The 25,616-nt window shown below is 27.1% G+C and overlaps 2 protein-coding genes and 1 non-coding gene across 3 annotated transcripts; 1 reads left to right on the forward strand and 2 right to left on the reverse strand.

The window, feature by feature from the left end:
• Positions 1–2,775: 2,775 nt before the first annotated feature.
• On the reverse strand, positions 2,776–7,737 carry LOC132920531 (protein RCC2 homolog). The gene is made up of 8 exons (XM_060982992.1): positions 7,108–7,737; positions 6,237–6,465; positions 6,043–6,174; positions 5,750–5,838; positions 3,906–4,184; positions 3,665–3,845; positions 3,346–3,524; positions 2,776–3,286 (listed from the first exon to the last, which is right to left on the reverse strand). Exons 1-8 carry the CDS (start codon positions 7,270–7,272, stop codon positions 3,107–3,109), a joined length of 1,434 nt encoding a protein of 477 aa, XP_060838975.1. The 5' UTR covers positions 7,273–7,737; the 3' UTR covers positions 2,776–3,106.
• Positions 7,738–11,482: 3,745 nt separating this feature from the next.
• On the forward strand, positions 11,483–11,601 carry LOC132923526 (5S ribosomal RNA). The gene has a single exon (XR_009661182.1). It is a non-coding gene; the product is annotated as a 5S ribosomal RNA (ribosomal RNA).
• Positions 11,602–17,480: 5,879 nt separating this feature from the next.
• LOC132921445 (ABC transporter G family member 23-like) lies at positions 17,481–22,902 on the reverse strand. Its single transcript, XM_060984483.1, has 11 exons — positions 22,751–22,902; positions 22,449–22,608; positions 22,172–22,326; positions 21,977–22,084; positions 21,826–21,919; positions 21,629–21,760; positions 20,825–20,875; positions 19,475–19,569; positions 18,185–18,386; positions 17,750–18,120; positions 17,481–17,669 (listed from the first exon to the last, which is right to left on the reverse strand). The coding sequence occupies exons 1-10, from the start codon at positions 22,894–22,896 to the stop codon at positions 17,932–17,934; spliced, it is 1,332 nt and encodes a 443-aa protein (XP_060840466.1). The 5' UTR covers positions 22,897–22,902; the 3' UTR covers positions 17,481–17,669; positions 17,750–17,931.
• Between the last annotated feature and the right edge of the window lie 2,714 nt (positions 22,903–25,616).

Raw genomic sequence — 25,616 nt, forward strand, 5'->3', positions numbered from 1 at the left:
ATTTATAACACTTATTGCAATAAAAAAAAAAATGAAATAATATATAGAATGTACTAATATAGTATAGGTAACGTACTAACGTAATTAATTATTCTTAATTCAGTCTGATAATATTTTATTTTTTTTAAAGTTTTTTTACATTAAAGATTCTTGTTTTATTAAATAGAAATGCCAAACAATTCTACTATTATTGGTTTAGTTATTTTCCCAAACTCTATAGATGCATAGATGTAATATAATTTACTAATGTAGTCAGTGCCTCAACTACTTGTGGTGCTAGGGGTGCAAAAAACCCCCGGCGGCTGGAGCCCAAATTAATTCATAACAATAGGCCTGTGGCCAAATTATTTGATATTTTTTTACTAAATATTATTATTTATTATAGTTACAATTTATTAAAATATGTCTCATCACTCTCATCGGAATGAAAAATTTTTAGACTATAAGAGCATTATTATTCAATTATGCTAATAATAACAATTCTGTGTAGTTAGAAATTAATTACTTATTTATTATCTAAAAATAGGATTTTGTATAAAATTAATGTATATCTAATAGTTCTTCGCACATTCGCACCGCGCTACCCGCCTCAACACGTTTCTTTCATATAAGTATTCTATATATAAGGTAATTTTTTAAGCATGTTCACCCCATTTTTATGCTTAAATTATTTTCTCACTCAGACCCAACTTGCAACATAGATAAATACTTTCACCTAAAATGATTATTATTTGACTATTTGAGTAATCTTAAAGTTAAATCACTTATTACAAAAATTATAGAGGATAATATTTTTGAGGGAATGATATATCGGTTTTATATTTTATTGTTATTTGATTTTATATTCGACTTTCAAAAAAAAAAAATGTAAATTTTCAATAATGTTTAAATTGTTTGAGACACTTTTTAGACTAATCGATATGTCATACCCTCATAAAACATTATTTTCTATCGTTTGTAATGGGTGATTTTACTCTTAGAATAGGTAGGTAAATACTTGGGTTTTTGCATGATTATTTACTTATTCAATTTTAATATAAATGTTTGTATTTAAATAAAGTATTTTAAGTATAACTAATTTTCATAAAATTTGTTTTTTATATTTATTAAAACAAGTTCTACTTTTCAATAACTGATTTTCAAAAACATCCCCCTAAACTTTATTCTGCGTACGTCCTTGCTATAATGGGAATATTTATATGTTTAGTTAAGTATGTTGCTGAGTGCTGACCAGCAGCAGGCATGCCAGGCAGATAGTAATCTATAAATACAAGTATTAACTATCAAATCAAATATTTATTATATTTTATATAAATATTTTTGACTACCTATTTTACTATATTTAAAGTTATTATTATCTATTATATTAAATATTATAATAAATAATACTTGAATATTTATGTATAATCATATAACATGATAAAATCATGATTGCTGGTTTGCCGACTACTATGTCAAAATAACAAATTTGCCGCCTAAAATGAACCAGGTATCTTAAGTTTAAGTAACCAAGTAAATCCGGCCCTGGGTATCAAAATAAATAAATAAATAAAGTAGTTTATTATACTTTTTAGTAATACAGTAATCTTATTATTGTTTAAGTTACCAAATAATTTGTATTACATTTTCGTGAACTCGTATGGATTTATGGATCAGAAGTTCAATTGAGATAATTCAAACAGGGCATCGAAGGAGTTCACGCGATAACGTCGGAGGCAATAAAAATTGAAATGGATAAAGGAATTATTGGACGTGCATCTGTGAACTAACCACATTTATGCCCCAAGTGGGTGTTGTGCAATAATCAAATACTAATAGTTATTTCAGTTAGATACCTTACATTTTCCGTGATATTGTTTTATTGTCTTATTTAAATCCATATTCTTTTTGTCTGTAATGTTGATTTGCTGTTAAGCCATACAAATAAATAAAAAGGAAATTATTTAATATTTTTTAAAATGTTTACAACTTTATATACTTCTCAATGGTGGTATATTTAGATAAGACTATAATAAGGTTGCTGTAGCTTGGTTAGTGATTGAAGATGTACAACTGCCCCTGCACTGCATTGTCTGCATTCACCTAATAATGTATACTTTATAGTTTATATCCTATTTTCTGATAATATAATATTTTACTCTTTAGTTAGGTATATTAGTTTATATTATTTTCAGTTTTCAGCAATCCTAAAATTATGAAATACAAGTTTAATTTAGATAAACTTGTATAATCTCAAAAATTTTAAGTGGGAATTAATTTATAGTTTTAAAACTATTAAGTTTGTTATAGTAACATACAAAAAATAGTCACTTGTTTCAAATATTTTTTATTAGTATTTCACTGTGTTTAAGTCTTTATGATAACTGGAACTGGCATACGCACTCAAAAATAAAAATATGTTTGAAATTGTCAACTAAAACTGAGCAGTTGCGGCAGATGTAAAACATCAACAATTTTCTTTTTGTAATAATATTGAAAATTATTATTTTTTTTTTAAAATTATTATTATTATTCATTTTGAGCCAACGAGCCACGAGTGGGGCGTCGCCACACCACAGTCGGTCTCACTACCATACCGCGCCATCAGATGTTTCACATCAATAAATGCCAAATGGTAATACAAATTATTTTATTGACTATTATTCCATAATACTAAAATTTGTTTTGATCCACGCACTAAAAATTTATAATGTAAAAAAAAAAAATTATCATTGGAATATAATTATAACTTATAAGAGAGGACTTGTATAGGGAAAAATAAAATAAAAACTACAATTGTAAAAAAAACTCAAGTTATTTAATATTATTATTCATTTACTAGTATAACATTTGTCAATTGACAAATAAATGATAATAATAGGAAAAAAATATCGAGAACAGACCAGTTAATCTTGTACCTATCAGGAACATAGTTCTGATTGACATTGTTCCGCTCATTTACATTAAAGCTTAAGTCTAATGGAACGAATATTGTAGAAAAAAAATTAAATTATAATAATATAGTAAAAAAAATATTAAATACCACTTGGTTCTTAAGATACAAATTAAAAAAAAATATATATATAAATATATATTATTGTTTGTTGTTTTATCTGTTCACTGTAGTTTAAGCTACAACAGGTTTATATTCCGGCATGGAAGCAATAATATCTTTGTCGTCTTCTGACAGATCTCGAGCAAGTAAAAATGTGTGTGCAGATCCACAAGTCACCTGTTCTACATATAATCCATCAAGTTTCTTCATTTCACATGGTTTAGCACTGGATTTTTTTAATTCTCCAAGACCCTGAATGGTTAAAATGTGTTAAAAGTTGTAATTTATAATTCTTTAAAAAAGTGTATTACCAATTCGCCAGAGCTAGTTCCAGAACCCCAAACAATGCAAGAGTCATCAGCTGCTGCAACTAACCCAATAGAGCATGTACCAATACTGCGTAAATTCCAACCATGAAGATCTTGTACCGGTTTGGGATACATATTAGCTTCTCCTCGACTACTCATTTGTCCAAATAAATAAACAGCGCCTGTTTTTAATAACAAACATTAATTATTAATAAATAAATATGAAGCAAAATATTCATTATAATTAAATGTTTGTGAAAAATATCATCATCATTATTATCACTTATCAGTAATGTAATATATCTAAGATTTTTAGTCCTACCAAATTCATTAATTGCAATACTGAATGCAGGTCCACAGGCAACATGTTTCACACCACTCCTTTGAACATCAAAGTATTTGATAAGTCTCGGTTGTAATTCATCTTTTGGTTCAGAATGTCCAAGCCGTCCATAACCTCCAAATCCCCAAGAATATGCTTTTTTATGGTCATCAATAGCTACCTAAAAACAACCAATTCAAATTATGAAAAATAAACATGGAATTTGTATTATTTATCTTACTGTATGATTTGTACCACATGCAAAATCTCTGATTTCAGGTTTAGGCAAAATTTCTACTTTATTCTTTGTTTTCTCAACAAAAGTCATTATAGGCTTGGGTAGTTTGACTGTAGCAAAGTTAATAGCACCAGCTCTCTCAATATACTCTCCATTAGTGTTATGTCCCAATTGTCCATATTCAGGCAAACCAAATGAATATAAAGTACCTTTACAGTCAAGTAAAATGCTGAACTCAGCACCACAACCAACTTTTACAATTGGAGGTCCATTATATTTAACCTATAAAATAGATACATTTTTTATTTAAATATTTTAAACATTATTAAGGTTCAAAAAACCAATATTAACACATTATTGGATATTATTGCCACATTACGTTGCTTTAGATATTGGGGCACTGACATATTTCAAGTGAAATTATACCAATTAATAATACATGTGCTATTTTAGTAATAAGATGTGCGTTAGTATAGATGGTTTTGAAAATTTAAAAAAATGGTAAGTGTCCGCCAGAGTGTTAAGAGGATTTCACTTTTGAATATGTTGTCTCCGTTTTAAAAATGTACAACATACCAAATTTGTGTTCAGCAGTTTCAATTTTGAATAGTAATTTTTAATTGTTAGAATGAATTGACCTATTATCAAATATAGTTAATAATATTATCAGTTCTTTTAACGATGTTTAACTTTTAAGCAAATTATGAACATAAAAAATATTAAGAGGCAAACATTTTTTTATAACTCAATTAAAAAGTACAATATTGTAAAAAAATATGTGAAAACACTGATAATATTCTTACCTTTAATTTTATAATAGGTCAATTAACTCTAATAACAATAATAACTACATACAATTGGAAAGGTTGAACATAAATTTGCCACACTGTATGTAAAATGGAGACAACATATGAAGGTGTGGTTATCCTCTTAATATGCAGTTATTAATACAGAATGCACATTCAAATTAATTATAATATATTTTACAATCAATTATACAATTAATGCAATAAACATTCATACTTTATCTTAGTATTTTAAATTGATCAAAAAATTACCTGTTGCTATTACTAAAATAAGTTATTTTTATATAGTGGGTATTACATATATTAAATTAAGCCAATAAATAATAAATATTGTATTCAACTATTAGATAGGTAATATTAATAATAAATACTTTTTAGCAGTTTTTTAATATTATCATATACTTCATTAAAAAAGAGAAAATACCAGCTCTATGCTTAAGTTTCCTTATTTTCTGATTACTACTTATGCTGTTACACAATAGATAATAAATGCCTGGTTTTCTCTTATTGAATGGAGTATAGGTGTATCACGTGCTTTTTTTTGGATATTTTATTAAAAATAGATGTTTAATATTATACTAATATAAACATATTTTGAAATTCATTCATATAAATTAATGGTACCTAATAAAATGATAATTATTATTTTAATCAGATATTAAGATTTATTCAAATTAAAAATAGTGTTAACGTGGACATTTAAATTAATTTAATCAATAGTTAACTTTAAAGTGTAAAAGACTCTCTTAGAAACATTCTAGTTATTTGTAATTATGTTTAATAAAAATAGTTATATTTTTATTTGAATATAATTGATGGCTAATTAAAATATAGATCTAAAGATTTTCACAATTTTCTATAGAATTTTATTTCTTTTTTGTAATTTAAAAAATATATAATAACAGGTAGAATTTACAGAACAATGGGTTATAAATTGTATTTTTTATCCTAATAATTTAAGTGAAAATTGTATTTCAAAATGAGAATATTCAAATTATCATTTATAAACATGACATAGCTATAATATAATATATTACTGACCCTCATTGCTGTTGTAACAAAGGGGTCTTTGCTCTTCACGCCACACTGACTATTCTTATTATCACCGCAACTGTATACTGCACCACGATCTTAAACATATAATTAAATCTTCAAACATAATAAAATCTCTAGAGAACAAATTAACCAAATAAGAAATTATTTTTTTGGCTAAAATGTAAACTAGCATATTTTGTAATATTGCATTTATGTACAACAAATAGTACTTTTACATAAGTGCATAATTTAAGTGATTTAAGAATTTAAAATAAGTATGAGCATATTTATAAACAAACCAGTGAGAAGTAATGTATGTCCACGGCCAGTAGCAGCATTAACAATAGCATGATCAGGCAAACCTTCAATTGGAGTTGGAACGTCACGCCTGAGTAAATCTTTGACTCCCAGTTGACCCTTTTCATTTCGTCCTTTAAGTATAAATTTAAAATTTAAATAATGAGTTATAATTAAATAAAAATTGACTACAAACCTAAAGACAAAGCTTTTCCTTCTTCAGTTATAAAGATAGTGTGTGAAGAATTGCAGCTACTCACTACCAAACGAATACGGTTATCTTTTAGTGGTCCAAATAAGTGTGGTTCATATAAATTTCGACCAACAGACTTGCATCCTTTTGGCATAGACTTGCGACCATTTAAATCCCAATTAGTTCCACCAGTTAAAAGCACAACACCAATGTGATCCGGACCTTTCACTCTCTATAACACATAATTTCAACACAATTTAGAAAATAACATTTTAATTAATTAGTTTTTAATATAAGCATAGTTTGTCTTCTCATGTATAAACAGTTACTAACTCCTTAATAAAGTTATTTTTTTAAATATCTATTACAAAAACTTAATATAAGCAATATTATACTCTTATTGAGGATAAATAAACTATAGTTTGGTAAGCTGTTTATTTAAATTTGAATAGGTAACCAATTTTAAGAACTTAAACCCGACATAGATATTAACTAACAAATATTTAGTCTTAAGATACATTATAATAGAAAATGTTCTATTTCACATAGGTATTAATGTACCTAATACAAGAACGTAGTTAACTGATAGCAGTGTACTGACGGTGAATGTGTAACTAACGAATGAATGCTTTACACTGCAAGTTGTACTTGATGAAAATCAATTTTTAAACGTACAATTGATACCTTGCGTACGCTGCAACGCGGGTGTAACAGAGAAAAGGTGGTTTGCACCCCAACCTGGCAGGTAACCTGCCGCAGGTTAGCAATCTACAGACAAGTGAGCAGCACTTCAGACGGTGGAGCTGCACAGCTGCGGAAAACGCATTTTACAGCAACTACCACGATGGAAGCGCATAACCACTTGACGACTTACCAGGGACGCGTTGTCTTCGGCCAGCTCGTCAACGTCGTCGTCATCGGACCTCCGGTCGTCATCGTCGTCTTCTTCACTCAACACGGGCGGGTCGTCTTCGACGATCTTGGACTTTTTGCGTGACACGCCGTTCGCTTTGCCTTTGGATTGCCGTTTGGCGGACATGACGCCGACACGTATGGCAAAACAACGTCGTCTGAGCGTGGGTATGTAGAGCGCGTAAGCGGGTGGCTGGTGGTCACGTCGTACGGGGCTCTTTCTTCAGCAGCGGCGGTTGTCGCGAGCGATGATAAATCGAGGTCGAACGAAAAGTGCGGCGGTGGCGCGAAAACTCGGATGGCGTGCACAAAACACTGTAAACACAACGCAACGGGGGAGAAGATCGGGTCAAACGGCGGCGGCTGCGATGATAGTAACGGCGGACGCCATTAAAAGTAAAAAAAAAAAAAAAAAAAGAAAGAAAGAATAAATCTCGAGAGGGAGAGAGACGGACAACGTCACGGCGGCGAGAGTAAACGAGAGAGAGTGAGCGAGAGAACGGCGGACCGTTCCGCCAACGGTCGTCCGTCGGCGGCGAGAGGGAGAAGGGGAGCGAGTGAGACGGAACGGGACGCGCCACGCGTGCGCGCGCGACGCCAGTAGGACTGAAAGAGAGAAGACGAGAATCGGGCTCGGGAGCGAGCGAGACGGTCGTCGGTCCGAGAGAAACGGAAAAAATAATAAAGAAAGAAAAGAGAGCGGCGATTGTTTGTTGTGTGTACGCGGTGTGTGCGTGTGCGTGTGTAAAAATCGGGGACCGTGTCGGCGGCGGTCGGGTGGTGCGGCTGCAGCTGCTGCCGCGGCGGCATTAACACCCCTCTTCCCCCTTCCAAATGTAAATCCGACCCGCCAACCGTCACGACCGTACACAACACTGTTGTTGTCGGTGTGCCGCCGTTCACCGTACCGTTTTCCGGCGCGTCGTCTTCATACTCATCAACTCTCTCTATCACTCTCTCACACACCCTCTGTCACTGTCGCTCACTCTTTCTCTCTTTTTCTCGGGACTCGGGTACCGGGGCAATCGGGCTGCTGCGAGTCTGCGACACGGAAAATTCGCGCGACCCGGCCGTCGCTCGCTTTCGTCGGCTCGTCGGGGTGGGGATGACCGTACCACTACTCACAAGTCTCTGAAAGGTGTATTTTGTTGTTGTTGTTTGCTTGCAAAAAAAAAAAGCCGGTGACGCGGAAGTCGGTTTTCTCCCGCAAAAGCCGCGAAATGCCGCAGTGGCGTACGCAGGATTTTTTTAAAGGGGGTGTCAAAAATCATAATTGTATGCACGAATTGACCTTATTTTGTTTTTAGTCATGGTTTCATAATTTAAACAGATATTTATTTTTAAGGGGGGTGTCATATCTCCCTGACAACCCCCCCCCCTGCGTACGCCACTGAACTGCCGTAATTTTCGATATTTATCGTGCCAAAATATCGTTACTATATCGTTGTGCTATTCGCTGCAAGGTTAGACTGCAAGTGTGCAACCTATATATAGGCGTGTGCACGAGGGTGCATGCGCTAAGCGCTTGCACATACTGCGGGCATTTTTTTTTTGATAAGCCTCGCCAGCCAACAGGCAACAGCATTGCCATCACAACGCGGGTTTGTTATCTCTCCGTCATCCGTATAAAAATAAATATATCGAAAAAAAGTCCAAAATAATTATTTTAAAATATTAATAATCTATATTCTTTATTATTTAGTTTTGATTACCACATACATTTCGCCATACAAGTCTAAAATTGTCCCATCAGTTCCTCGACGTCAACTTTTCGTCAACTCTAATAATATCTTTCTGACTTTCTTCGTTGACATTGCCATCCCAACCTTTTCAAAAACATTTTACTGGTCCCCTTTTAATTCCTCCCCCCTTGCAGAAAATTGATCTTGAATACGTACTTGCTATAAACATATTGGTTCAGAGAAAAAAAAGATCACGAATGATTTTGATGAAATAATCTATCAATATTATTAATGATACTTAAATTTAGGAACTTTTTTTATTATTATTTATTTAGTCATGTAACAGATCCCGACACCACTTACATGTAAAGCGTCTCAGAGGATTACCTGCAGATATTTAAATTGATAAAAAAACTGAATACGTAATATTTTCTAATAAAAAATAGTAGGTAATAACAATAATGGTAATCATAAATATTTTTAGGCAATGTTATATTGTTATGAACACTTATTTTTGAAGAGTACATTTTATCAGCTCTATATTGTGTGACCAGTTTCAACATGTCTATTCTGTACTTGTAAAAATTTATTTTATAGTTTATTTGGATGTTACGCCTTTTTTTTTTTTTCATGTTTGAACCGACGGCGCCGTGGGAACTGCTTTTGCATTACTTCCACGGATTTGGATGTTACGCCTCTACCCTACCATACAGTGACGTACTTATCTCATTATCTGACCTAAGTTTATTTTACTTATTTTTGGTGGAGGTAAGTAAAATATAAGAATTTAGTGACTTAACTAACTAAAACAAAGGGATTTAAAAAAAAAAAACCATGTCCAAACAATTCGTCACATTATAATAATACAAAATACCTACATTTTGATATCGTACAGTACATCAAATTTTTCTAAAATTAAAGGTTATTTTAATATTATGTTTAATCATCATTCATCACATTAATTATAGGATTCACACTGTTAGACGTTCACCGGTTCACCCGTACGCACGTGGTTATAATAATTCAGAACTTGATTTTTTTTGTAAAAAGTGGAAAAAAGTAAGACTTTCACAAAACTCATAACTGTTTTGAAATAATGATAGAAACATTAAGGTCGTTAACAGGCTGTAGCTACGAGGAGGGTTTAGGGGGTTCAAACCCTCTCTTTAACAAAGTAGAAAATGTAAAAATTTTTAGTATACTTAATACTTATTCTAAAATTTAAAATTTTACAAACCATTTTTTTTAACTGAATAAATACTATAATATAGCACTTTTATAGTATAGTACTCAAGGTGTATATTAATGGTAATATCACTATCAGTCACAAGTTTGTATTTACAGATCCACGATAAATACTTTTTAGCTAACGTTTTATAAAATATTTAACATGACGTCTAGTTATTATGCATTCAAATACAAATCACTAGTTATTTTTCTGGAGTCGACACTACTGTCACTACTGTTAATGATAATAATAGTGAAATGTTTTCTCGATCATCTGAATTAGCACTTATTGGTATGGACCAAAATCAAGTGAGTAATTTTTATAAATTGGTTAAAATAATTTAATATTATACAGTATAATTATTAGTTATTATTCATTTAACAGTATTTTTAAATGAAAAGTTGATATGCATTTGCTAATTAATCAGTGACAGTTCAAAATTTAAATGGAAAAAACATCTGTATTTTATTTATCAATTGTTTTTGGGTATACTGCATACATATTGCGTATTTTTGTCTAGTGACTGATATTAGGAAAAAAAGTCTACCGTTGTATATATATAAATATATAAAATATAAAATTATAATAAATTTATTAAAAATAAAAAAAAATATCTTATAATATTATTTAAAAATATAACAATGTATTTGCTATTTATTTAGTTAAAAGATAAAAGATCTTTTATTTTTATATTTTAATCTATTTGTTTTAAAAAAATTAGGAATATCTGCAGATTTACTTTTGTTTCGTTTTATTTATACTGTAACTGGAGACTTCCGTTTACTCTAGTGACTATTCAGCTTACTATCTATCTATTTTTTTTTTAAACCCAAAACGACATTTTTATTGCATTTCTATTTTTTAAATAATAGCTATTAGGTAGCTTATTAGTTTACTTTCTTAGCTTTCCAATGCATTTTGCATAATATCTAAGCTTTTTTTAAAGGTAATTGATCCTCAAAATAATGATGTTGGTTATTATGATGGCGGTAGTTTGACTGATGAGCAAAAGCACCTAGTAAGTTATGAAATTCCTACCTATAGAAATTGGTTCCTCCCCATAGAAAATTTCTAGCTACGGCTCTGGTCGTTATTCGTTAACATAGAAATAGAACAACGTTATAATGTGGCATATTTTAATTTAATTTATTAATAATCATGAAGATAATATTAAAACTATTTAATTATAATTAAAAAGTATTTTTTTAGTTGTTAACATTTTGGAGATACAGATATTACCAGTTGTCACGGCGTATTAAACTTCAGAGTACCAAATACTTTTAAGTACTTTTTGTAAGCTGGATCACTTAGATTAATATTTATTGTGTAAGTACTAAGTGTAATAAATTGTTTATAATATTTTATTGTATTGATAATAATTATTATACTATTAATATTTAAATACAGTTATTATACTTGCATCTTTCGCCAACGACCATACCACGTTGAATACACCAGTTCTCGTCCGATCACTGAAGTTAAGCAACGTCGGGCGTAGTTAGTACTTGGATGGGTGACCGCTTGGGAACACTACGTGCCGTTGGCTTTTTTATTATCATTAAAGAAGCTGGATTTTTTAATATTATTTTTCATCATAAATGAAAAAAATAAATATTTTTATTTATATGTAATATATATTTTAAACGAGTTTAATTAGTAATTATTATTGTAAAAATATATTTATATTTAAAAACAAACGAAACTATACGAGTACCTATTACATAAATCTTTGATCAAGTAGTGTCAAGAATTTTCACACTTATAATTAATATAACATTATTATTTTAAAAATAGTAAAAATAAAAACAGATATCATATAATAGTGGCGCCTAGAGCGACTACCACCTTCATTAAATCCTGACTACCTAATACTATATTATATTGGGTGATTTTTTTAATAGAATAAACATACTTTTATGGTTAAATTATGCATTTATTTAAGTTTTTTCAATTATTAAATAGACTAGTGATCATTTAAACATTTTATTTATACGATTTTGATAAATCTTAAATTATACTATTAAGTTTTGACTTAGATCATTAGATAATTGATCTAACAATCTATTATATGTTATATAAATTATAAATTATCAATAACCACATAAGTATTTAAAATATATATAAATAACAATATAATAAAAATAATGAGAATTTAGAAAAGTACAGGGGCGTCAATTCAGTTTAAAAATAGGGTTGCTAAATTTTGGGCAAGTCAAATTTTTCCGGCACCAGAGTACAGTAAAAACATTGAAATGTATTACTGCAGTTATAAAAGCAAGGGCGACGTTCCTTTATATATTCTAGTTTATTTGTAGAACTGTAGAAGTATCTCAATCTCAAACACCCTACACTCTTAAAAATACGAAAAATTAGTTTTAAAAGCTAGGTTGCCGTGGCCAATAATATATAAGAAAAAAAGTTTCAATTTTTTCAATTTTTATATTCTTTTATTGTTTCAGCAACACGCCTAGTCGTGTATGTGAAATTTTGAAAGTCAAAACTAATTTCTTCATCCAGATAATGTATAGAATATAGTTTTTTCAAAAAAACAGTTTTTGATGTTTTTCCTAGTAAACTCTTAGATTATTGAAACTATTATTGTTTTAAAATAATAAAAGATTAAGCGGTGATCCTTTAATCATTATTCTACACTATTTGTAAAACTATTAAGTAAAAATCACTTTACACTGTTAAAAAGACGTAAATTTAATTTTTTTTTTTAAACTATCAACAGGTGGCCGTAGATTAAAATAATATACAATTTCTAAGATATTCTTTAATAATTATTATTAAAATATATTTATTACATTTTAGCTTTACCGGAGCAGTATAAAATTGAGGTAGCTAATATGGTACAGTTAAAAATAGGGCTACTATAATGTATACCCTGCGATACCCCAAATGTCGCCACTGGAAGAGTATAATATAGTATTTTATTTTAAAATTTGATTTTTATCTGCACCTTAACGTCCTTAACGGTTAAGGCTTAACCTATAATCATAAATATACATTACTGACATAACCTAAATCATCTTTACAAATTTTTGTACATTTGTAAAAATCACTGTTTTTCCCAATTATTTTGAAAAGTGTACTTATAATTTTTTAATTAACTCCTTTCCTCCCCCCACAAAAAATATAATGTATATTACAAAATAAATACAATATTACATTTTCTACCGGAAACCTTACTGGTAGTTGAAGATGCATTTCTATTATTTTGTATAAACATTGTAGTGTTCAGTTAAACAAATCAAATACAAGTAAAAAATTATTAAATAATAAAGTTTATTTTGTTTCTTAATCTTAAAATTAATGATGTAAATGAAACGAGTGTCCAAAAAGTAATAGAAATCCCTGCTAAAAGAATATCTATCGAATCAAATCGACGTCCTTGGATCAATATAGCTTGAACTGCTCGAATCGGCAAAGATAATGGTAATATAATTGAAACAGGCAATAGAGCTAATTTTGTATTCTTTAATGGCCAAAAAAGACCTGAAATCATTTGAAAATATTATTAAATGAACAGTATTTATACATAATTATCAAACATTTACCACTCAACATTATATTTACAAAGCACACCAATAGTGTTACATAAAATGATTTGATTGAACTGTTGGCGAATGAACCAATGAATAAACCTGTGTTATAAAATAAAAATGTAGGCTTTATAAATTTTCAAAGATAATATTATAATTACCAATGCTCATTCCACAGGTACCGATAGCAATATTTAACTGGATAATTAGTAACAAGGAACTTTCCCAGCTAATGTATAGTAGAAAATCCGCCAGAAAAAATAAAAAAAATGCTTGAACTATTGAAAATATTACTTGAATGGTAAGAAAACTCAACAAAATTTCGAAAATTGTGACTCCTGTAATTTGAATTTCAAACATTTTTATAGTTTAAAATTTAAAATTGGTGATTTAGATTCTAGATAATAACTATTCCAGTTAAATAATGTCTGAGAGGAAAATATATCAAAGAAAAAACATCGTTTAATAGCTGTTCTTGGTAATAATTAGGGAATGGATTTAAATGTAAATTTAATTTTTTCTTTTTAACCTTTCAAGCACAACGTTCATTTCATACATCAAGGTATTAAAGAATATAACTTTTATTAACCATTTTTCTGTATTTTTATGACTTTATTACTTTTTAGAGCATTTAAATTCGTTTCCTAGTAATAATTTATTATGTAAGTCTCGAAAAATGTCTAGTTATTTCACCAAACTCATTTGATAGTGCATGCAAATTATATTGATTGAAAAAATTATTCAAAATATACTTATAAAAAGTTAATTGTGCATAAAAAAAAATAAAATTACCTATACTAAATAATAAAAAATTCAACTACTTGGATTAATATTGTGACAAATAAACTAAAATAATAAGAAAAAAAATTTTTTTTTTTTATTTGAATATCTAATTTCGTCAAACATTTACAAAATACTTTTAGTTTTGTATTTTCGATATTTTTCAATTGTTAAAGGATCAACTTGTATGAAACTTTGTATTAAGTTTTCAAGTCTTATAAGCATTATAATTTAAAATTAAATACCATTGTATACAACTAATACACAAATAGTACCAGGGGCGTATTTAGAAATGTCTTAAGGGGGGGGGGGGGCACAAACAAAAAGTTCAAATTTGCGTACATGGGGCGTAGAGTTGTAAAATTTTTCATATAATAAAAATAAGTATAAAATAGGTGAATGGATGAGGTACGGGCCCCATGTGCCCCTCCCTTAAATACGCCCCTACACAGACCTTTAGAATTTACGTGTGGAACCGCATCTTTACATGTTATAATACGATTTACTCTTTAGTTTTGAGCTTTTTAAGTTAATTTCGCTTTTTTTCATAAGTATTAATGACGAGTATTTATATAAGAGTAATATTTTAAATTTATAAATATATGGGACTATTAAATCTAGATCTATTTTTAACACAATATACTTGTAATGTTGTAATACAAGTATAATCTCATAAAGTTGCATTAGTAAAAAGTAATCAGGTTGGGTACTACAATATGATGGTACTTTATTTGTAAATTGTTTATGTGGTCAGATTGTTTACTTCATAAATATGTTATATACTTATATATATTAGTTTTCAGTGCTCTGATACTATATTGTCTATATTATTTGCTATAAAACCATAATGTTAAAAATCGTTAAATGAGTTATTTTCATATTGAGTGTTTTCATATTATTTATTGTAACCTATAATTAACTGTGTTAATCATTTTCTGTATTCAACTCTTTAAAAAGAGCTAAAATAGTTAGAACTATATAATTTATAGAAAATGCTAATTTAAATATTTGATTACAATTTCAAGTTTTTACGGTTATTTCTTTTTAATTATTTGTTCAATAGAAAAACAAAATCAATTGTATTCAAAAACTGGTAATGCTTAAATATTTCCATTTTCGATACCCATTTTTATTTTTGGGTTCTTTATAAAATAATTTGGATTTTTTTTAGTCCAAAAACGCGAATGATGACAGTTAAAAAAGTATATTATTTTAAATAAATATATTCATTGAGAACTTAGAATCTAAATCATAAATTTAATTATAATTTTATGGCTTGAGTAGTTGAGTACAATATACACAGCAATCGAAAAAGTATGTATTTTCTCAAAGAAATTGTTAACACAGTTCATATCTTTTATAGAAAAATGATTAGTATGTTTACCTAAATCGTAATTTTCATTTAAAATCAAATTTTTGTGTTAATTATTATAATTTAATAATAGGTGTTTTGTAAAGTTGTTTATTTATTTTGTATTGTTAATTGTTATAATATAATAATAATAAATTATAAAAAATTAGCACGAACTACTCTTGAAGCTACCTTAGAACAATCAGAACTATTTCAGAGACTTAAAATGTGATTACTAATTCCTAATTTTATTGTCTTATTGATATCTATAAATCTATTTAATCTATGCTATTATTTATTTTATGTATTTTTTTCGGATGTTATATTAATATTTTTTCTTCGGGTATTATTTAACCTATATATTAAATCTTAGTATACCTATAGGCAATAATACATTTCAATCTTAAATATACCTACCTGCAATCATATTTCTCATCAAGTATCCATTTTGAATTTCACTTTGCAACAACAACGCAAAATAGAACATTGCCGATGAAAATGTAGCGCTAAATTAATAAAAACTAAAAAGTTTTAATAATGAAATAAAATGTGTATAAAAAAAAATAAATATCATTATAAATAGTACCGATCAAGGCCCTATCTAAGGGGAGGGTCCAGGAGTCCGGACCCCCCTCCTCCGAAAATTTTAAAAGTAGAAATATTTTACTGATGAATATAGTTTATTGACTACTTATACAATTTCAATATCTATATTTGAAAAAAATGTTGGACCCCCGATTTTTTTTCAGTTACGGCCTTGGTATTAATGTATTTTAAATCTGTTGATGCTCAACAATCATAATGGATATCGTTACGTGTTATAAAAGCAGTTATATTTGGAGTAATATTTTCTGTGGGATAGAAAAGAAAGTGAATATAAATATTTTGCGATATGAAGATTAAAATAATTATAGTTTTATATTAAATCATAACACTTTAGTTTTTCAACAGCTAATATGCCAATACTTTTAAATACATATTATTATAATTCAATGCTATAGATATTTACGTGCTAAACAAGTATATTAAAAAAGTAGTTGGGACTTTGGTATATTTACCATCCCACTTAAATTATCCTGTTGGTTGTAACCAGAGCTGTGTTGATAAGATTCGGCACCCAGGGCAAAATTAAAAATATTCGCCCCTCTCCTCTATTTCATTTATCATTATGCATTTCATTCCTATTTAATTTAATTTTTTTTTTTACAACGTATTTTGAACATTGATTTGACAAAGAACTAAAGCTGATTGCAATAGTAATTATTAAACAAAATAGTTAGGTATACAATAATTAAAAATTAATTCATATCACAAATTATATAATATTATACATATTATATTTACAAACGTATTATAAGAGTGTATCACTGGTGACGACAGGATTTTTTTTCAGAGGGGGCTGATCAATTTTTGTAAAATACAATCTAAGATTTTTGTTGCGAATTGTAAAGACCATTAAAAATTAAAATAGTTTTTAAATTTTCTTAATATTTCAGGGGGCTACGCCACTGAAGTGTATCATACTTAGTTTAAAACTTAATTTTCCTGGACTTTTTTGAAGCAAAATCTTCAATGACGTCTTCAAAATCGATGTTAATACGATAATTTATTATAGAGCCAAATAATACAGGAATAAAATTTGCGGTTGACTAATTGTTATAACTCGACTATAGTCGGAAATTTGTCAGAAAAAAATTGTTGGCGTTCCTTTAAACTATGCGCCCGGAGCAAATGCCCTCTAGCCCCCCCCCCTGCGCACGGCTCTGATTGTAACTATTCTTAGCTCTTCATAAAATACACCACTGATTTATGATATTTGTTATTAAAAATTTTAAGTTTCGAAAATTATTGTAATATTAATTGTATAATCTTAAATTACCATGATATTATTTTGGATGCTGTGTTTTCGGCGAGATTTAAATTTTTATATTCATATATCTGAAAATTGATAAATAAATATAATATATAAATATATTACACGATATGAAATATATTTTAATTTATTTATCAATAATAACCTTAAATGGGATATCGGCGTATTTTTTTGACAGATTGTACTGACTATAAACGTCAATCAGATGTTGTTTATGAGTTTTTAATATATTTTGTTTGAGATATTTCCCAAATTCGAAGTCTATGAATACCAGCCATATTTGAATTTGATTAAATATAATTTTATCTTAGTGACAATGATATTTATTTATAGGTTACTTGACATGTCTATTTCAAAATTTATATTAGATTTTAACAGCTCTTCGCGTTCCTTTGTCGAGCTTTGTGTTATACTATTAACTATTGCTACTGTGTAGTTTTTAGAAACTTTCATAAATCCTAGTGTTGATCCTTTTGTTATGGAATTTTTAGCCAAAAATTCAGAATCAAAATAATTCTGTCATAACAAATGATTTTAAATAGATAGGTTTTAATGTTTCATTCATTTTTTTTTTACTCACTACTGTAACACCGTTTTGGTTCAAAATATTCAAGAAGTGACATGAGTAGTAAGAACATTTTTCAATATGTTTACATGGATCATTACCGCAATCAGTTTCTTGGTTATAAACTGCAATAGGTATGGATTTAGGATATGTTCCATAATAGATGCAATGCAAGTATACTTGAAGTAATGGAATCACGCATAATAACACAAACATCCTAAAATTAAAATGATTGTATTTTTATAACATTGCGATTGGTTTTTTATTATAGTAATTAATAGTTAGTGACAAAACAAGAAAATATTTTCACGATTAGAAAAAAATTGTATAATGTAAAATATACCTCGTAATTATTACAAAAATATTTAAAATAGTTGCTCGGTCATGTTTTAAATGCAATATATTCAGTCTTTTTCTCTCTTTACTCTATTCGGTGTAGTATAATGATGTATTATTATAATAACTATAATAATTGGTAATTATAAAGTATTCTGTAAACGATTTAAAAATAAATTTCGGGTTTTTGCACATTAAATTTGATACGATTAAATGAAACCACCGTCATAATTAATAATAAATTACACATAAAGTAAAAACATAAAATTGTGAACTTGAATTAAACAGTAATGTAGATTAGTATAGATCAGAGGTCACAAGGTGAAATATAGAAGTTTAAAAAAGGGCAGAAGAACGTTTTTTGACTATTTAGGGAGGTTGAATTGAGGAGTAGGTTAAATTAATAGCGGACAGTAAACAGCAGGACAAGATACAAATGACTAAATGAGTGTTGGGCACTCGTCTATCATCTTTTTATGTTAACTTCACGGTTAGATAGTGGCATTGGCTTATTATGAATATATTTAAAAAAAAAAATATTTAAATGAATTAAAATTGTTGATTTATGGAAACAATACATCAATATAATTCCTCCTCCTAAAAATGCATTATTTTAGGTTTGTAAAATGATTGTCTAATATGTTTGTTCTTGGTTATCTCAAAAAAAAAGTACTTGATGAATAACGAAAGACCATTGGTAGAATCCAGTTAATGTAAAATATCTTTTAGACAGAGTTGCTATTCGTCTCATACAATAATAATAAAACAAAAAAAACCATATATAGTTCCTATTGTTTTGTTAGCTGATAGCCTAAATTTAATTACGAAATACCAAGTGCTATACTGATTGTTTATCAAAACAAATTTTAATTTGTTAATTAATTATTACATTAGACGACCGTGTGAAAAAAATATTACTAGAGGCATATATCACGATTTAAAATCTTTCTAATTCATACAATTACGTACCAAAAATTTTTAGTTAAAAATTTAATATTTTGAATAATAATGGTTTTGAACTTCCAAATACTTGATCTTGGATATAATTGCTTATAAATGCTTAGCTGAAAAAAATGAAATAGTTATTAAACAATTTTATAAGTTATAAGATAATGTATTTTAGAGTAGAGTATAATGAATGAATAGTATAAAATGATATAAAATTGATGATTGTATATAAAAAAAAACATTTATTAATTTAGTCAAGGTACGTAGTCGAGATAAAAACTGATAAGTTAGTATCAATAATTAATTCTTGTTATTTAAAATGTAGTACTTTATGTAATAATTATACTATATATTTTAAAATATTAGATTATATATTTAATTATTTAAGTAATAAAAATAAAGACAATATGGTTAAAATATATTTTAAAAACATTATTTTGACTCAATTGTATGAGTGTAAATGTACGTGTTATTTTTTTAAATTATTGAAACAGTTAAAAATGTTGATAGTTTCAGAAATTATTAACAATAACTTAAAATAATAAGTTATTTTTATCATTGATTTATTATTATATATTATCATTCAGATCTTGAAACAAGAATTCATATTCAAATATGATAAAACTATAAACATTTATGAAAGTAGTTAATGAGATAATTATATATTATATATACATAATAATATGTAATGTCAGTTAGTCAGTAGTGCGTTATTTTGTATGATTAAAGAAAATAGGGTAATAACATTTTAGAACATGTAGTTCTATTGAAATATTGAATGATACATTATTGTTAAAAATATTTTCATATCTAATTTAAAGGAGGTAAGCTTAAATTGATAATTTTTAAACATATAAATTTGAAAAATTCTAATATTAAATTAACAAGTTACCAAATTTTTATTATTTTAAATTAAGTTAATATAAATTATTGTTATGGAAATAATCCTTCAGATTCCAGGTGGTTATAAAATATTATCAAAGTAGTATTTTTGTAACTAAAGGTATAAGCACACATTAAGTTATCTGTAATTGTCATTCAGTAATTGTTACACTAAACAATCTTTGTACAACTGTTTTTTTATATCAGTTGTAAATAAGTCTGTTAATATTTGTATAAGTATATGACGTAATCGTTTTAAAAAGTTTGGATGATAATGTGGTTGAAATGTTTCTAATTTAAACAATTCTTAACTTCGTCACATATTTTTTAGTTAAAAGTAAAAAAAAAATAAAAAAAAAAAAATAATTGAAATGCTATTGGCTTTACATATATTGTATGCTAGTGCGAGTACTGAGTAGTGCTTAGTAAAATCGCCAAGGCTATAGTAACAATGTTAGGTATTCATTTTTGTGCAAATAACAGCATTACCTTTTTATTATGCGGTGTCTCAGATTGATTTGAATTGATCCAAGAGTTTTTCTAAACTTAAATTAAACAATTAATATTGTAATTTACTTTATTTTAAAGCACATAATATATTTCATATATTATTTGATAATTTGTATAATATAGTATATTATGTACTATTAAAATAGCATTATCATTAGTGTCCAAAAGTCGTGCGAGGAACATATTAATGTCCTTTAATATGAAAATATATGCAACATATTTTTTTTAAAAGTTAAAGTTATTGTTATTTATTTTACGCAGTTTTAGTTTATATTTATGTTTAGGAAAACTTTTGAGAACATGATAAAATATTGAATCAGTATAGATGGTATAAATTTCAGATAAAAATAATGTGACTATCAACAAAAAAACGGTCTTTTTAACCTTTTTATTTTTTTACTCAGAATCTATATTAATTGTAATAATATACACAATTTATAAAGTCGTCAAGGTCCAATAAGGCATATTTCCATTTTTAATAAAAAATCAACAAAATATTGATTTAACTATTCATTTTTAAAAATTAATTATATTTAGGCAATTAGTAATTATACGTATGTAAAATTTAAAATTTCGAAATTTATTTATATTTTGTACTAAAAAATGGAAATATATGTTCGATTTTAGTTTTTAGTTGAAATGTATTAGTCACTTTTGGAGCATTTAATAAAAATATGCAAATACTAAATGCACAAATTTCTGGACTCTAATGATAATACACAATGTAGAAACCATTGTATGTATAAGTAGGTATAAAGAAAAATAATATAATATGTTATATACATCAACATTAATAGATGTTAAACTGATGTAAAGGTCTTCTATGATTGCATCTATAGACTTATTTGGGTTTGATCGATGTAATTCCTTTACTTCTCTTTCAAATATGATTTTTCTATTTTTTAAATACGCTATCTAAAATAAATAAAACAATATTTAATTTTAATCGTCTATTAAATGTTATTAATTATAATTAAAACCTTAGTTGCTGAAAATGCTTCTTCGATATTATTGGTGGCTACAACTACTGTTGGTTTCCATGTACTAATCATGTGATGCAAGTATTTCCAAATTCTATATAAAGAACAAATCATTATGTTAAGTAAATATTTTTCAAAAATTTAAATATACTGATTTTTTTTAAATATGTCAAGTCCTATAGTAGGCTCGTCTAATACCACTAATCGAGGTCTGTGGAACACGGCTATCATAAATGATATCATTCGTTTTTCACTGAAACTAAATATTTTGCATTATTACAAAATCGTATTATGATATAAAATAAACTATGAACAAAATTAATTTAATATAAGTAGAGCTACACACCTTAATTTTTTAATAGTAGAATTAATTGGTGGTAGGGTAAAAATGTGTTTGTAATAACTGATTCTCCACAGAATAAATTTGTGATTAATATTATACAAATTTCCAAAGTATGCAAACAGTTCTAGAACTGTCATGGTCTTATACAAACAAAATTCCTAAAAAAAAATCATAATTAACTTGTAAATTTATGAATGAAATGTATTATTTGACATAGGTATATCCATATATTATAATAATTATATCTTATTGCTGCAGTAAAGTATAATAAATTTAGTACCTGAGGCATATAGCCAGTGTATTTAGTTAAAGTTTTACTGCTTTTTGTTCTTGGTTGACCGCCGAGAACCCATATATGACCTTTGTCCACTTTATCCCCACCAACTAAACAAGAAAGTAGCATAGATTTACCGCTGTTAATTTCACCAAGTATAGCACATCTTTGAAAAACAGTTAATAAAAAAGTGTTATCAATTAAACAAAATATTAACTTTCGAATTGGTCATTTAAATAGTAAAAATTACAGTTGAGTTATTACAATTTCAAATACAAAACGTAAGAAGTATCAAAAAGTGCAGTTACATTTTACCACTATGAGCAATTAAATTCACTCCATTGAAAATATTTTGATTATTATGTGTTTTAAACACATTATTCAGTACTATAGAACATTTCGAAGGACTTTGAGATAAATATATTCCTGGTTTGAAACGACTTTCATGTACCATTGTATAGTATCAGCTGAAATAAAAAAGTGTATACTTCATATTGTTACCATAATAGATTATCACAAACATTTTTTATCCAAGCCCTACACGCAAATAGTTGATGCGTAAAATTTAACAAAATGAGACAGTGGTATTACAGAAATTTAATATTTTTACATAGGATTTATCAAACAATTAAATCAGAATTAAATTTTATACTTTATAGGTTTTTTTAGATTATCTCTGATAATTTTATATATATTTATATTATATTATACAGAGTGTATTAAAATGTTATAATTTTAATGTAAAATTGTCATATTACCATGATACACCATGTATATATTTATAAACGCACGAACTCAGAGTACCATAAACATGCAACAGTATACATCAATAGGTATATTATAGAGTATTTTACAGGTGCGTACATAGAAAATAAATCTGTGAGAAGCGAGATTATAACACATTACCAATTTATTAACCAATATTAATTACAAATTATAATATACATTATACACGGTATCGGTATGTACTTAAGTAAAAATGTGTTTGTAAAATATTTCAGTGGGAAGCAGGTTGAACCTCTTATTGTAATATTTATAATTTTATAAATTGTGAATGATAAATTATAACTGACTAAATGGTTAAAAAATATATTTATATCAATATATAAACAAAAAATTGTTTAACATTTTATGCATGTTCTTATCATTTATAAGAGATATCTATTTAACGTATTTTAAATATAAATATATAATATGACATTTATGTTATAATTTATTATATTATATTCAGTCCAGCGTGTAACTAATGTCACTATAGTAATTATTTAAATTTTTGAATAAAATAAATAATTATTCACTTATTCATTTATCATTAAGAAAAAAATAAAAAAATTTAAATACTTGAAATTACTTTTTAAAAGTCTTATCATAACTTATATCTTGTTATGTCGTGTATGACTAAGCGAAATAATGAAGTCTAATATTAATTACTGATTTTTTATAAATCTTAAAATTGTGGTTATTTTAGGGGTCATTACTAGTGGCTTATTAGCAAAATAATATTGAATCTACTATAATTATGACTGAATTCAACGAGTTACCAGTAAATTACATAACCATAAACATCTTCATTCTTCTTACTTATACTTTTCTTTGATATTTATGTATACAGTATACTACAGGTACTAACTATTAATATTCTATACAAGCTGTGTTTAAGCCATGATTATTTATTATTATTATTATTTTTGCTACATTTAAAATATCCGGATTATTCGGATAACTCGGATTTTATCCATCATATAATTAGGATTGGATATCTATATATTAGTGACACCACTATTACATTTATTGAACAAATAAACATAATTTATATAATAAGATAATTAAATATAATGAAAATAAGTATATTGTGAAGAGGCCTCCCAGTAGATGTGTGCTTCATCATAAATTTGTGATAACTTGATCAAAAAAAAAAATTTAATTATAATAGTAGTGCTCAAAAAGCTTATTGTTTTGAGAATTTAATTTTCGATTATAATTATTACTTTCGAGTTTCGGGTTTTACTAGAGTCAAAGTGACACCAGAAAATAAATATTCTGTATATTTTTGTTTGTATTATATGATTTATATGTAATATAGGTAATGTTCTTCGTTTTTTATTGACGTTTTAATATACGATGTTTAATATTTTATACATATTCTAGCGATAAGTTATTTTTGGAAAGTTTTTTCAACATTTTGTCTTCCCGTAAGAGCTTTCTAGTTCATCGTTACTAGCCTTAGAATCTTAAAACAAAATACGTCGGAGATAAATATTATAAGTTTATACTCGTACTTAATTACGAATTTACGAATATGCTATTACATAATAGGTGCCTACTTAACGTTCCATACGAATGATTTTGAAATTAATAAGCTATTGCAGATATACAAAACATTTAATGAAATGATTATTTGCTGTTAACACATTAAGTGCATATTATATTATTATACATTATGTTTGCATTATCTGCGCATAAGTTGTACGTAAATATGTTTGAGTACGATTAAGTAGCGATATAATAATTTTAATACCAGTGGTGAATAAATTATAAATATTAAATATATACCTACTAGTAACTAAAGATATTAACAGGAAGCATCGTTTACTTATACGAGTTTTACGTATACATTGAGTTGGTAGGTATATGTTTTTTTTATAAGAATCTTGATAAGAAATATGGTGCATCGAGTACTTAGAGTATAATTCATTAAAATTAGTTATTCTAATCGTAACATTTTTAATACAAAATGATACTGGAAATTTGATTTATAATAAAAATGAAAACTATTCAATTACTATTATGGAATAATTTATAAAAAAATTTTAAGAGAAAGAAGAATTAAATAATATTAACAATTATGTTAAATCTGTGAGTATTGAATTATTACGGTACTATAACGAATAAATTAATAATAATTATTGGCTAAATTATACACGTAAATAATATTAATAATATTATAATTTATAGGACTAAACATTAATTAGAAATGACGTATGATGAATATTAAATTAACTCTCAAAATTCAAATGTTGTTGTTAGAATTATGTAAATTTATTGAAGGATAAAATAATAAGAAAATGCAATAATCTAACATAATAATATAATAATTGTATACATTTATTGATGTAAAAATGTTTAATTTTTTATAACTTAAATATTATAGAGGCTATACACTGGCAATCATTA

This window comes from Rhopalosiphum padi, chromosome 2 (genome assembly GCF_020882245.1).
Source record: "Rhopalosiphum padi isolate XX-2018 chromosome 2, ASM2088224v1, whole genome shotgun sequence".
NCBI lineage: Eukaryota > Metazoa > Arthropoda > Insecta > Hemiptera > Aphididae > Rhopalosiphum > Rhopalosiphum padi.

Coding starts and splice junctions, on each gene's coding strand:
- LOC132920531 (XM_060982992.1), bottom strand. CDS start 7,272: ATGTCCGCCAAACGGCAATCCAAAGGCAAAGCGAACGGCGTGTCACGC. Junction 6,175..6,236: donor AGGAAAAGCTTTGTCTTTAG/GTTTGTAGTCAA, acceptor TTATACTTAAAG/GACGAAATGAAAAGGGTCAA. Junction 5,839..6,042: donor ACATACATTACTTCTCACTG/GTTTGTTTATAA, acceptor TATATGTTTAAG/ATCGTGGTGCAGTATACAGT.
- LOC132921445 (XM_060984483.1), bottom strand. CDS start 22,896: ATGGTACATGAAAGTCGTTTCAAACCAGGAATATATTTATCTCAAAGT. Junction 22,609..22,750: donor ATTGCTCATAGTGGTAAAAT/GTAACTGCACTT, acceptor TGTTTTTCAAAG/ATGTGCTATACTTGGTGAAA. Junction 22,327..22,448: donor ACACTGGCTATATGCCTCAG/GTACTAAATTTA, acceptor ATTTTTTTTTAG/GAATTTTGTTTGTATAAGAC.